Source organism: Pleurodeles waltl, chromosome 12 (genome assembly GCF_031143425.1).
Source record: "Pleurodeles waltl isolate 20211129_DDA chromosome 12, aPleWal1.hap1.20221129, whole genome shotgun sequence".
Lineage (NCBI taxonomy): Eukaryota > Metazoa > Chordata > Amphibia > Caudata > Salamandridae > Pleurodeles > Pleurodeles waltl.
In genome coordinates this window covers 203048323-203062647 of record NC_090451.1, presented here as the reverse complement: position 1 = coordinate 203062647, position 14325 = coordinate 203048323, and the positions used below count along the sequence as shown (strand labels likewise).

The window sequence follows — 14325 nt, the reverse complement described above, 5'->3', positions numbered from 1 at the left end:
ATGCTTGAGGGCCCTTGCTCCTGAGACCCCAGGTCTCCCAGGAAGTCAGAGTAGTTTGGAACAGTGCCCTCCTCAATAGACCACCTGCTATACTTCGTAATGAATCAAACCTGTGACCAGAGATTACACACCCAGGTCTTCAGCAAGTTATCTTACCAGCTGTATAACTTGAATAAGGTTACATTTGCATACATTTTGCAACATGTACCTTAACAATACAATTTCTTAAAATGCAGCTTGTATGTGACTAGTGAAGCATGAACAGCTTCACTGTCACCTTTCCATGTTGCCAGTTTCTTTGGCAGTAGAATTCAGAAAAAAAATAATTTGCAGGCTGATATTGACTCTGCCTCCCCTAAATCCTTCTCTTTCTGCCACCACAAACCCACCCCTAATTTGTGGGTTCCTAGAATATTTTTTCATGGATAGCACTATCAATGGGATTACACAGTCAGCTCATAAACTCATAACTCCTTTAGCCAGTCACAACTTGTTATCCATCACCACTTTCCATAACGAGATATTCAACCATACACTTAAATCAAACTACACGTCCTGAAATACAATGTTGTTGACTGAAAAGCCTGATCTAGATGAATTTGTCTTGTGTGCTGTGCTTAGTTTGTAAAAGAAGCAGTGATGGTGCCTGAAGCTTTGCACAGAAGCCCGGGGTCAGCGCCATTACGTCAGTGCACCGAATACCAAAACTGCATAGTTTTCAATCTACTTTTGCCTTAGTAATCAAATACCAAACAATCTGTTCACTTTTATCACATTTTTGCATGTTCATGCTTTCTCCCTTTGTGGCTTTTTTACCACTTTTATGTTCCTCCATCTTTCCGATTTGTGGGTATTCCCCTTTCTTGCTCTAGGTAAATATCTGAGGCGGAAATCTAAGTGCTGGTCCCAAAGAAGAGGTGCCAGTGGCCCCGTCTGCAAACACCCAGTCCAATTAAGTACTGGCAGTGTGATAAGGGGAGGGGGATTGACAGCTATGCTTTCACCGGCGCTCACTGCTGGGCACTGGGCACTGGTTTTTCCTCCTCACACTTTGACTGAAAAGAAGAGTAAGGATAGAAAGGGGAAAGAAGAATTAAGAAAAAGGCGAACGAACTGTGACATAGGGAAAACAAAAAACGGAGCCTGCTAGAATAAAAGGCCGATTGGGCCATAATCAATTCTGTGCTGCTTTGGTATTCGGTACGCTCAATATTCGGTAGCACCGGATTCTGAGTAAAACCTTGGGACCCGCATTTATTCTTTTACAAATTGAGCACGAACTACAAGTCAGAGAACACACACATTATTCTGTCCATGGCACTCCCACGGAGTAGTCCGCTACCCATCCTCAAACTCCATACCAGTGGCGTAACATAGGCTCCCGCGGTGAGGGGGTGGGCGAGCCCCAGGGGGCCCCCTCAGCACAGTACACTGTGCGCGGGTGGAAGGCTGGGTGCACGGTGGAGGGGGCCTCTCCAGGTGCTTTGCAAGGAGGGTGGGCGCTGAAGTTTCCTTACGCCACTGCTCAAACGCATCAGAGCCTCGTCGGGTATAAGAAGCGCAATATAAATTCAGCCGCGGAGTTCCCTGCTGAGTGGCCAGGCACAGGCTAAGCAGCTCGTGCAGCTGGGTCCAGTGTTAGTTGAAGCGCGTGCCATAAAGTTAACCAATAAAGCAGCGGACACCCGCACGCTTGCACCTGTTCCCTGGCGGGGCGGGGGCTCTCTGAAGCCGGACAGAGGAGACCGCGCCCCATGCACTTGTTCCCCTCCGCCTTATTGGTCTATTGGCGGCTTTATGCAAATGAGCTTTATTTGCGCCTGACCCGCGGGGAATGTCCAGCTGTAGCAGCGCGAGCCGGAGGTAGAGCGTGGCACGCGCCGGTCTCTGTCTGCAGCGTAGGGGTACTCTTGACCAGGAGGACAGGATCACCCCTAGACCCCGAAACAGCCAGCAAAGTGATACTCCAACCCAGTGGTCAGAGCTGCGATTCGGAGAACGTGACACCCAAGAGATTTGAGAAGTAGAACTCCTGGGGGAACGAAACTCCCCTGAAGCAAGAGAACATCAGAACACGGGAGCCTGGGGTGCACCCAGTCCGAGTTATTCAAGGCATACCATCGCCCAGTGCACTCCAAGACGCCCATGGCCTAGCGTGTCCGAGAACTCGGGTGATGTGAGGCACGCCACTACCGCCAGGGACCCCTAGAAACGCAGTAGTGGTGTAAATTAAGACTAGCTGCACCCAGAAAACCCACCATCTAGGTGATCTGCTGAACCCCAAAACTCCGCACCAGGATAACCTAAAAATCATAATTGCCAGGGCAACTCCATCCACTAGGGTATCCGAACAAACGCATCATCGAGCCAGTGAACTCTCAACACCTGGGAAATAACTGCCAGCTAGGGAACAAAAGCAACCAGGGGAATCCTAAAACTGTGGAGACTAGAGTGCCCATGAGCGATAAGAATAAGCCAACCACCCAAGAGAGAAGTATCTAAGGGGACCCCGACACACCAGTGGAAACGTATCTGGCATCAGAGCCACAGCATCGCAGAGCAGGGTCGCCCCTAGAGGGAGCGGGCTCTGGAGGGGCAGGGGCGGGGCGTGGCGTTCTTGGTAGCAGTAGCACCCGAAGGAGCAGGGGGCACTGCGTCACTGGCAGTCCACGGGGCAGCAGCACTGCCCCACGACTCAAGGGCGCCAAGACTCAAGTGGGGCTCAGGAGGAGTGGGCACATTAGCAGCCCCTCTGGCAGCAGTAACAAGGGGGCACGCAGTGGGGATCTAGCGGCAATCGGGGGCTCTTACTAGAAAGTGAAAGATTATAACCCGCAAGGACCTCCTCGGAACCCCAAGGGAGCAATTCCACAATTGTAATTAATATCCCCCAGCTGAGAGTCCACAGCGCTGGAGCCCTGTCACCAAAGCCACTAAGAGCACCCGAAGCGTTTGGGCAAACTTTGTCACCCGGAAGCTCAACATCCTCAATCAAGCATTGAAGTGTGAAGCAGAAACATCCAGAAGAGCTGCTAGAAGCCCTCAATGTTATACGAGCACCCCGGCGTCTAAAGGAGGGGGTGGGGCAACACGACTCGGTTCCGAAGGAGGCGGACATATCCAGCACCAAAGGAGACAGTCTGGCCTAGCATCGTCAGCGACAGGTAGTCCCCCTGACACCATGCCCAGGTCCTTCCTGGTGAAGAAGCCTTCCAGCCACAAGATCCCCGACTACGGGCAACTGGAGACCCGGAGAGGTAACGCAGTGTGAATGGGGAGTCTGGACAGATACTGGGGTAGGTTGCTGCAGCCTGGTAAGGGTTACCAGATGTTGCCATGTCACCAGCCTTCCTTGTTTTTTTTCAGTTCTGGGCTTTCCAATTACAAACCTTGGTTAAGTTCTGTTTAGTCTCACTGGAGCAAACGAAGACTACAACTCCCAGAATGCACTGTTGTTTGCTAGTAGCTCCTGAATGACTCTAGGTGTTCCTCATGTCATGAAACCTCTGGTACACCTATCTTGTGTGCTTTTTGAGCTAGGATACCGCGGTGCCTAGAAAGTAATTTTGCAGCGATATGTCACTCTGCCGATGAGTCTTTTACCTGTAAACTGCCATGCGTCATCACTTTGAAATTAGTCCAGTTTATGGCTTTTCAGGCAGCCGCACGGGTCATTCTGGGTAGTATGATAACACAAAACAATAACAAACCCCTCGCGACATAGACTATGATGAGGGACCCTAAGCCTCCCATCCCTCACATATACTCATTGGCTCGGGGTGAATTAGGGCCGTCTGAAGAGTTGCCCCCTGCGCCACAGAGGCCTGCGTTACATCCCTGATTCTGTGGTTTCTAGGAACATACCTTCTGCTCACAGAACAGCAGTATTGGCGGTGGTCACCACCTTTTCACTTGTATCCATTCTATTGACAAACAAAATACCCCCCACAGGCTTCAGTGAAGCCACCCATTTCTCAAAGCTATATCGCGCTCCAAAAAACTGTTGATTCTCTAGTCAAGTTAATCAGGGCCACCTCGAATTATGCGGTAGGTGGTGGCCAAATTATGTGGCAGTGTTGACTAAATTATGTAACAAGGCAAACTATACGACACATTGCGGCATATTTTGTGGTAGAATTACTTCATTACTTTGTCATTTTTAAACTTCTTCAAAATGTCTACGTGTAGGTTTCACCTCACTAGCCCCAGTTTAAACCACGGATTTTGCAATATGCAGCGGAAAGGTGCCCAGTCGACCTTTGTAAAGGGCCTTCCACTGCATGGCAAAGTCTTGATGCGTTTAGTAACTTTTGGTCCATTTCAGCTAGAAACATTTTGTTTTGTTTAAATCAGCAGACTGTGCAGCTGGTGATGGATAATGTGGCAAATCCACAATTATGCTAAAAATGCAGCAGCCGCAAAATAGCATAATTCCAGTGGCTCTGGCGTTTATGGATTCACCCTTTTAAATGCCTGACTTCATCTTAATTGAACATTTGCCATGTAGGGAACTGGTTCAGGTTACTCAAAGAGCAGATCAAGCCATGAAGCTGCTATGCAATTGACACACACAAAGCGGTATAGGGCAGACACAGGCTGCAGGGCATGCTTTGTCGCTATAGTCCATCTTTCTCACACAGAGCCCGAGCACAGCTCAGACTGCAGTAGCAATGCAAGACACACTTTCGTTTTGCCTTTTTCCAGCGAAGTAATTGAACACTGTGTTCCCAAATACACAGTTTTAAGCCTTTGTGATGCTAGTCTGGAGCACCCGTACGCTTCTAGTTGCTCTGAAGCTTAATTTGTGCTGGGGTTTGTGAGTATTGGGTACCAGCACTCATGTTTGGGGACCAGGACTTCTTTTTTATTATCAGACTCTGACCTAGAGCAACACAGAAATTAAGAAAAGGGAAAAAAGGAGAGGAGAGGCCTAGGACCATCATGACAAAGAGAGAAAGCAGGGATGAATATGGACTAACATGAATGAGAAACTGACTGAAGTCTAGGGTGGTGGATGGAAGAGGCATGAGGTGGAATTGAGACTAAGCAGCTTTGGTTTTTGGCAACCCTAGCATTCAGCTGCTAGGGCGGAGGAGCATCACCCCCCACCAGCAGCAGCAGCTGCCAAACCTCTGCAATACAGCGATAATAAACTATGTTTATTATCATGGTATTGTAGAAGGGACGGGGCTGATAAGCACAGAGGGGCAGTGCTCAGCACTCCTCCTCAGTGCGCATGTATGTTTAGCCGGCTGCCACAGGCTGGCCAAACATACATGCGCACTAAGCTCTGTCCAACCTTGCACTGCAGTGCCGGGTTGGAGAGAGCTGGCAGACTCTCCCAGTCTGCCTGGGTGCGCCTTGGCTGGATGCTGTGACCAATCGGAATGCTGCTGTCATGCTGCCAGCAGCGTTCAGATTGACTGCAGGGCAGGCTGGGAGCCTGTGCTTGCGGCGAAGCAAAGAGAAGCTGAGCAGCAGTGGCTTCAGTTACATTTTTTTATTTTATTTTTATTATTAACTCTCCCCTTGCCCCCCCCCGCATGCTGCAAGCCACTCCTGTTCAGTGGCACCAGCGGTGGGCTCCCTTAGGACCCTGCAGTTAGTGTTTTAACACATTACACAATCAAATAGCTCAGGGGCTCTCTCTCTCACACACACACACACACATACACACACACACACACACGTGGCAGGCATGATTTTCTCATGAGAAAATACATGTGTGTGTGATAGTCTCTCAAAAAGTTTGGTCAAACGATTAATGGGTTTGACCACCACACTTGTGGCATATTGAAGGGTGGCAGTCCCATTTTTATTTTATTTTATTTTTTAGGTCGAGCGTGCAAGCACTCTGATGTGTTGTAATCTCTCTGTGGGCTTTTAACTATGCCCACTGCATGCCCATCACTATCACTTGTTCATGGGCTTGCCTCTCAAAAATCTTTTGTTATCATCGGTAAATGCTTTACGCTTGTCCCTCCTTGGGGCAGTTTTGTTACCCCCTTACCCCCTTTGGCCATTGACCCTGTTACATGGATAATTGCACGTTTGCCGATGTGTTTCACTGCAAGCAAACTTCTTTTTCCTTTTGTGCCGGAGCTGCACCTTCACCAGTGACGGGCAGGACGCAACCATCTCAGATGCATCCTACTCAACACCTGCTCCATCCACAATCACGCCATCAAACTCTGGAACCTACTCGACTCAGCCTTCCCGGACGTCACCTTCCTGACTGAGACCTGGATGAACCCCTCCTCGGCGACCGACATCGCCATAGCCATCCCGGACGGCTACAAGATCACCCGTAGGGACCGCACCAACAGACCAGGAGGAGGCATCACCATCGTCCACAGGAATATCATCAGAATCGCAACCAGCACTGAAGATACCCTCAGCGCCACCGAACCCCTACACTTCCAGATCCACTCCCATCCAAACGCATTGACAACAATGCACCCAGCTGTAAGGAGCTCTTCAACATCGTGAGGGAACTCTCCAACCCCGGTTCCAACACCAATGACATCCCTCCATTGGTAAACCTCTGAGACTCCCTAGCCACCTTCTTCTACCGCAAGATCGAGACATCCATGACAGCTTCAACACCCAGACCCTCGTCAACCACCCACACCACAGACTCCCAGCCACATCAACCTCCTGATCTCTTGGGCCCCGTTAATGACGACAACACCATCAAAATCATGAACACCATCCACTGCGGCTCACCATCTGACCCCTGCCCTCACCACATCTTCAACAAAGCTAGCTCCGTCATTGCACCCCAACTACGGAAGATCATCAATATCTTCTTCGAGACCTCCACCATCCCGGAGAGCTGGAAACAGACCATGATCAACACCATTCTCAGTAAACCCAAGGCGGACCCAAAGGACCTCAAGAACTTCCGGTCCTTCTCCCTGCTCCCCTTCCTGGCAAAAGTCATCAAGAAGATGGTCAACAGACAACTGACCCGCTTCCTCGAGGAGAACAACACTCTGGGCTCATCCCAATCTGGATTCTGCAGCAACCACAGCACCTAAACCGCCCTTATCGCTGCCACAGATGACATCAGGACCCTACTTGACAATAGCAAAACCACAGCCCTCATCCTCCTGGACCTCTCGGCCGCCTTCAACACAGTCTGCCACCACACCCTACGCACACGCCTCAACGATGCAGGGTTCTGCGACAGAGCCCTGGACTGGATCAACTCCTTCCTCACTGACAGGACCCAGAGAGTCCGCCTCCCTCCATTCCACTCTGAAGCCAACAAGATCATCTGCGGCGTACCCCAAGGGTCCTCCCTCAGCCTGACCCTCTTTAATGTCTACATGACACCGCTCGCAAACATCGTCCAATCGCACAACCTCAACATCTTCTCATACGCTGACGACACTCAGCTGATCCTCTCCCTTACCAAGGACCCCACCACCGCCAAAATCATCTTCCACAAAGGAATGAAAGCCATCGCCGAATGGATGAAGAATAGCTGCCTGAAACTGACAAGACTGAGGTCCTCATCCTCGGCTCCACCCCTCCGCCTGGGACAACTCCTGGTGGCCTGCCGCACTGGGAACTGCACAGCTACCCACCAACCATGCACGCAACCCAGGGTTTATCCTGGACTCATCGATATCAATGACCAAGCAAGTCAACACTGTCTCTTCCTCCTGCTTCAACACCCTCCGCATGCTTTGGAAGATCTACGGATGGATCCCCACCGGAACCAGAAGGACCAAAGCCCTTGTAAGCATCAGACTGGACTACGGCAACGCCCTCCACGCAGGAACCACGGCCAAGCTCCAGAAAAGACTGCAGCCATACAGAACGCCTCCGCACGCCTCATCATGGACATCCCCCGCCACAGCCACAGCCACATCAAAGGCTATCTGAGAGACCTGCATTGTTCCCCTTCAACAAGAGAACCACGTTCAAGCTCCTCCACCACTGCACAACGCCAGACCAGAATACCTCAACAGATGACTCACCTTCTGCACCCCAACCTACCAGCTTCGTTCCGCTGACATTGCCCTCGCCACTGTTCCACGCATCCATAGAACGACTGCCGTGGCAGATAGTTCTCCCACCCCAACGCAAGACGTGAAACACCCTTCCTATCCACCCGCGATAGACGCAGGACCTGCTAACCTTCAGGAGACACCTCAAGACCTGGCTGTTTGAGCAGCAGAAGCACCCACCCCACCCCCGCACCTTGAGACCCTCACAAGTGAGTAGTGCGCTTTACAAATGCTAGGATTGATTGATAGTCTCTCCTTCGCACTCATGGCGGCCGTGGCGCTTTGAATTTGCTTGCTTTTGTCAACTGTTTACTTTTCATTTTCAAATTGTTGCAAGAAAATTCCAGTTAGGAATTTACAACGCTAATAGCTCTAACTCGAGCAAACTCAAGACCTATTGCATTGAAAATGCTTGTTTATTATGCTGAATGGTGGTATTCTTATGTCTGCAATATGTTAATGAGTTAGTTATGGACATATTTTAGTTGCTCATGTGCGACATTCTCATGTACGTGTTTGCAGTTTGCTGCTGTTTGACATTGCCCATCTATAAGCTGCAGATGCCCACACCCTTCCCCAATCCATGCTGCACCACACCGGATGTACTTGCAGGCATACCTCAAGCCCTGTTTCTGAATTTGCGCCTATCACAGGCTGCCAGTGTCTATCTTAACATGGGATCAGTGTGCCATGCGTGCGCTCACATGCACTAGGGCAAGGTGCACTCACAGGTGTGGATAATGTCCTATACCAGTGGTTCCCAACCTTTTGACTTCTGTGGACCCCCATCTTATCAATACTGGAGCCCGGGGACCCCCACTGACTCATTATTGGAATCCGGGGACCCCCACTAAGTCATTACTGATAGTTGGAACCTAATATTATTAAATGTTCTAAGCAGTCGCGGACCCCCTGAGGATGCTTCGCGGACCCCCAGGGGTCCCCGGCCCACAGGTTGGGAACCACTGTCCTATACTGTGCAAGTTTCTTGCTGAAAATCCCAGAAACGTTCAACACAGCCCAGACAGGCCACCTAGCCAGCAGCACCACACAAAAACTAATAGCCGGCAGACAACAGGAATCTCACTGACCAATAAGATTGTAAGAAAAGTGTCCAGCTGTTGCCCTGCCTTACCTGGACTAACCACAGCCTTGCAGCTCAGTGAGTAAAACGCTGCCACCTAACCATTGTAAACAACCACTACTGGTCCTCTGGCAGTGAACCCAAATATTCGACCTTGTTATCATACAGGGTGCACAATGCAGTCCCAGGAATGGGCCAGAGCACACTACCCCAGGGCACAAGTGGGCGCAGATGCACGGAGTACCTACTATTTTTAGAAAGGGGACTCTGTTCCCTTTATCCCAACGCTGAGAAGTGTTCCTTAACTAACTGCAAATGTGAAGCACTTTTGTACTGTGCGGCTAAAGAACACCAGCAGGAAACAAGCACGCATTAACAGCAAGTTCGATGTTAAAAAAAAAAAAAAAAATGTACACCTAGCACTTTTTATATCGTCACTAAAAGCAGTTGTAAAAAATATAATTTACACGTTTCACACGTCTTAAAAAATACTCTCACTTTGAGCCATCTCCAAGCTCAGTTGCACCTTTAATATGTGGGGAAAAACGTGACGTATTAAAACTAATAAAATGTCCTTTTTTGCATTCAGCTGTGATGATGTTAATTTGTTATTTCTGAAAAAATAGGTCCTTGACCTTTTTAAGTAGGGGTTATTGTAAGATCATAGCGCCATTTCTTGTGACATCACTTCCTGTGTCGCGGTTTGTGAATTGGGTGACCTCTGGTGCCACCAAGCGCCCTTACACCAAAACTAATATCAAGACGGAGTTACCCGCCTCTGGGTTTTGTTTCATATCAGCTCATGTATGCACAACGCAGTGTTTTCAAAGAATCAGACTCGGAGCCTAGACGTGGAGCGTCTTATGCCTTTAATCAAACACGTACATATAATACATACATAATGTATTTTACACAAACTATTTCACTCTCGGAGATGGGGAAGACCGGATGAACAAATTGGCAGTTATAGCTTCCATCAGAGATCAAATCTTTAATTGTTGGTGATAAACATTTTGATTGTAACTGCTGTACACGCGTATGTTGCTTTCCTTCGGATCCTCTGTTGTCTATAATACTTGCATCACTTTTGTATCGAGACCTACGAGTGGGGAAATGCCTGGGAACGTGCGTTAGAATATACAAATACTTAGCTGAGCACCGAAGCCTTGCAGCCTGCAAAGCGATGCTCCCAACAATATAACCAGGCCCTCTGGCATTATTAGGTTCTGCAGCCGCGGCGATTATCGCATAATTATGGATTTACCACATCATTCATCATTTGCTGCATGATCTGCAGGTTTTAACAAAAACATTGTTTCTGCCGCTAATGAATCAAGTTACAAAAAATATGGCGACTCGGACTCCTGCGTCCCGAACACTTTTCTCAAAGGTTGACTGGTCATCTTTACGTTGGTTGTTGCTGGTGTTTAAATTGTTACTAGTAACGTGAACTCTTTTCTCAGACATTGTTAACAGGTGTAAAAATAACAAAAGAATGAAGTAATGCTATCCCTAAATATCACGCATTATGCAGCACCATTTACCTTTTCTTGCTGCATAATTTGTTCAAACCTGCTATATAATTTATTCCTTCTCTGCCGCATATTCCCAGTGGCCCTGAATGTAACACATTCTTCATCCATACCTAAGTTCACAATAACAACATAACATTAGATACATAACCACACCCTCAGACAAACAGCACTACACGATGCCATCCTGCTGGCAAAGCCAAGCAGCCCTAAGAACACATCCCACTCTGGATACAATCTCTCCCTGAACTAACAGTTGAGACCGTCTGTGACCTTCAAATATATAGTAAAGCACTAAAGACATAGAATTCTCAAAGGTAATGGATCCACATAATCTAACCAATGTCTTACAGATACCAGTTCCACAACAACAACGGAACACATTAGATAAACTCACAGCACAAAAGCCAGTTTGTTGGTAAAATAATGCTAGTCAACAGTGCACACCCCCTCTCCCTCATTCATCTCTCACAGAACTAAAAGAAAATATTAGAACATCTGGCAGACCGATGAATATGACACAGCATAAAAATCACTCCTTTAGCAAAGGAAGGCCTCCTACCTGCACAACCCACAATAACTGTCTGGGCAGTGGACTGCAGTCCACCTTCATGAAATCGGGCAGCTGAGTCCTGTTTCCATTGACTCTGGCAAACTTGCCATTCTCCAGTTATGGTCACACTGTGTTCTTTTTTAATTTTTTATGTCACAGCCTACCAGACAGCACATCTGTCTGGTTTGCTAAAGGCATCTTAGGGACATTCAGAAAGCTGACCTACGAATGTATTCTTTCCTTTGCTTGCCATTGGATTTGTGGTTTGTAACTTACATTTTCCTGCTTTCTATTTGCTGGCTTTATTTGTTTTAGACTGTCAAGCATGAGTTTGTGCCTTCTCTTGCCAAAACCTTATTTACAGTATCCTTCTGAGTGCTTCCTTTCTGTAAATAGGCGTGTAAATCTTGTTCTTATCTCATCACATTTGCTGTGCATTCAAAGACCGAGGTCCACTGTGAGGCGTTGTCTTCCAAGGGTGCTTGTTTAGTTTTCTTTCTCTGAATTTAAAGTGAGAGGATTTATGTGACAATCTTGCTGGAAACTGGGGGTATGAAAGAGTATTTTTCTAATATACGACAACATCTAAATGAACTGAAGTATTTAAGAATATATCAGAATTAGTAACACAACAAAGCACTTTTTTTGTATTTTCTAGACCACTGCTCTCTACAACACTGCACTCTGACACTCTACTCTGCAACACTGCACATTCTGCCACTGAATACTGCATTACTCTACTCCGCACTGCACTACGCTACTCCACTCTATGCTACTGCACTCTACTATGCACCACTCAATGCTATTACACTTTGCACCACTCTATGCCACTCAACTCTGCCCCACTGCCCTCTGCATCACTCAACTCTGCACTGTTGCACACTGCACTGTACTAAGCACTAATCTAATCTAGGCCATTGCATTCTATAACGCTGCATTGTATGCCGCTAAATACAATGTCATTGCACTCAATGCCACTGCACTCTATGCCACTATAGTCTGCAACACTCGACGCCAGTGCGCTTTACACCAGTCCGCACTACGCTACTTCAGTGTATGCCACTCTACGAGACTCCAATGTATGCCACTCCAATACATGACACTCTGCCATCTCCACTCTACAACACTCCACTCCATTCTTCGCCATTCCTTTTTACAACACTCCACGTCACTCTTCTCTATGACACTAGCTTTTAGCCATGCTGAGCAGCAGTCATGCTGGCGTACAACATGGCTAAACACATTGGCAAAGCAAATAACTCCTGCATAGGCAAAACCTATTGGCTTTGCCAATGCTTACTTCCTTTGAAACCATAATCAAAACCATTATTGAACAGGTCCTTCATTACAAGACCAGATACAATCACCTTGCCACAATTACAGTGCTGAATGATAAACTTAAGATCTGTGGGGAAGGGCACCCCAAGACTGCAAAGGGCGATACAAGGCAAATGGCAGAACCCCTGATTACAAATTGTTAGAAATGGGATCTCTAGTTGGCAGTGATTTGCACCCTGTCCAAGTAGTGACCCTCACTCTAGTTAGGGTAAGGGAACCACACAGCTAAGAGAACCTATGCTCACCCTTTTGGTAGCTTGGCTCAAGCAGCCAGGCTTATCTCAGAGGCAATGTGTAAAGTATTTGTACACACACAAACGCACATACAGTAACACTGTGAAAACACCACAAAAGTACTCCATGCAAGTTTAGAAAAATAGGCAATATTTATCTGGGCAAAACAACAGAAATTTAACATACTCAAGTAAAGATACACATTTCTAAAGATTAAATCTTAGTGTGGTGCTTAGAAACACAATAGCTCCAATGTCATTCCCAACAGCCCATTGCCACTCGCGAGGGAGTGCGGGTCGGTCAGAGTTGTACGGACGCCAGGTACAGTACCTTGGAAAACATGGAACCAGATGTTGCATGGAGTTTGGGAGGTGAGGCGTCGCTAGGTAGGGGAGGTGAGGCGTCGGTTCCTTATGGTTGCAGGGGAGGTGATGCGGCGTCAGTGGCGAGGTGTCGATTCCTTACGTCAAGACATGAGACGTCGACTTTGTGGTGTCATGATCACGCCACAGGTGCTGCAGCAGAGTTGGGTGTCACGAATGTCAGTAACATGGCATTCAGGACTCCCTTTGGTGGGACTTCAGAGGCACTGCGGCAGCGACAATCCATCGCCATCTGTCATGGTTGTTGGACTAAGCGGGGTCCATGGCTCTGGTGCAGGCAGCAGCGCAGTGTTGGACAGCGGCGCCCGTTCTGGAGTCGATGTGCTTGTTTCTTCTTGGTTAAACCAGAACTTACTCCTAAGGGTCCAGGAACTGGATTTGGCACCACTGGGTAAGTTGGGTCTCTCAGCAAGAGAGCCCATGTGCTGGCAGATGAAGTCTTTGATGCCCCTGATACTTCTTGACAGAAGGCAAACTCAGTCCAAGCCCTTGGAGAACCTTTGGAATCGGCATGTAGAAAGCAAAGTCCAGTCCTTTCACTCCTAGGACAGATGCAGCAGGCCAGCACAACCAAGGAGCAAGCAGAGTGGCAGTCCCACCTACAGCATCTAGCACTTCTTCCTTTGCAGAATGTCCTCAGTCCAGAATGATTCTAACTTTGTGGGGTCGAGGTCCAGTACTTACACTAATTTCTGCCTTTTGAACTAGGCAGACTTCAAAGAAAAGTGTTTGTAGTGCACAATACCCTACCTTTCTTGCCCTGGCCCCTGACACAGTCCAGAGACTGCTTTGTGTAAGGACAGACACATCCCTATTCAGGTACAAGTGTCCGCTCCGCCCACCACTCTAGCTCAGGAAGACCCATCAGGATATGCAGTGCACACCTCGGCTTTATGTTTAGGCCTGTCTAGAGTGAATTCCCAAACAGCCCAACTGTCATCCTGACTCATAAGTGTATTCCACAGGCAGGCAAAAGCACAGAATGGTTAAGAAAGAAAATTATGACTTTCTAAAATATGTATTTTCAAAACTATAATTTAAAAAACTGCTTCACCAAAATATGTATTTTTAAATTGTGAGCTTAGAAACCCCAAACTCCATATCTCCATCTGCTCCCAATCGGTAATTACACTTAATAGATATTTCAAGGCAATCCCCATGCTACAATAGTGAAAAACAAATG

General features: G+C 47.9%; 1 protein-coding gene across 2 annotated transcripts in view; it reads left to right on the top strand.

The window, feature by feature from the left end:
* Positions 1–1729: 1729 nt before the first annotated feature.
* Positions 1730–14325, top strand: part of SNAI3 (snail family transcriptional repressor 3) — a 32765-nt gene continuing 20169 nt past the window's right edge. The window contains exon 1 of one of the 2 annotated variants that reach the window (XM_069217637.1): positions 1730–3257. In XM_069217637.1, coding sequence (XP_069073738.1) covers positions 3182–3257 — 76 coding nt within the window. In that variant the 5' untranslated portion in view covers positions 1730–3181. Of the gene's footprint in view, positions 3297–14325 lie in introns of both variants that reach the window. The other variant, XM_069217639.1, reaches the window with a different exon arrangement.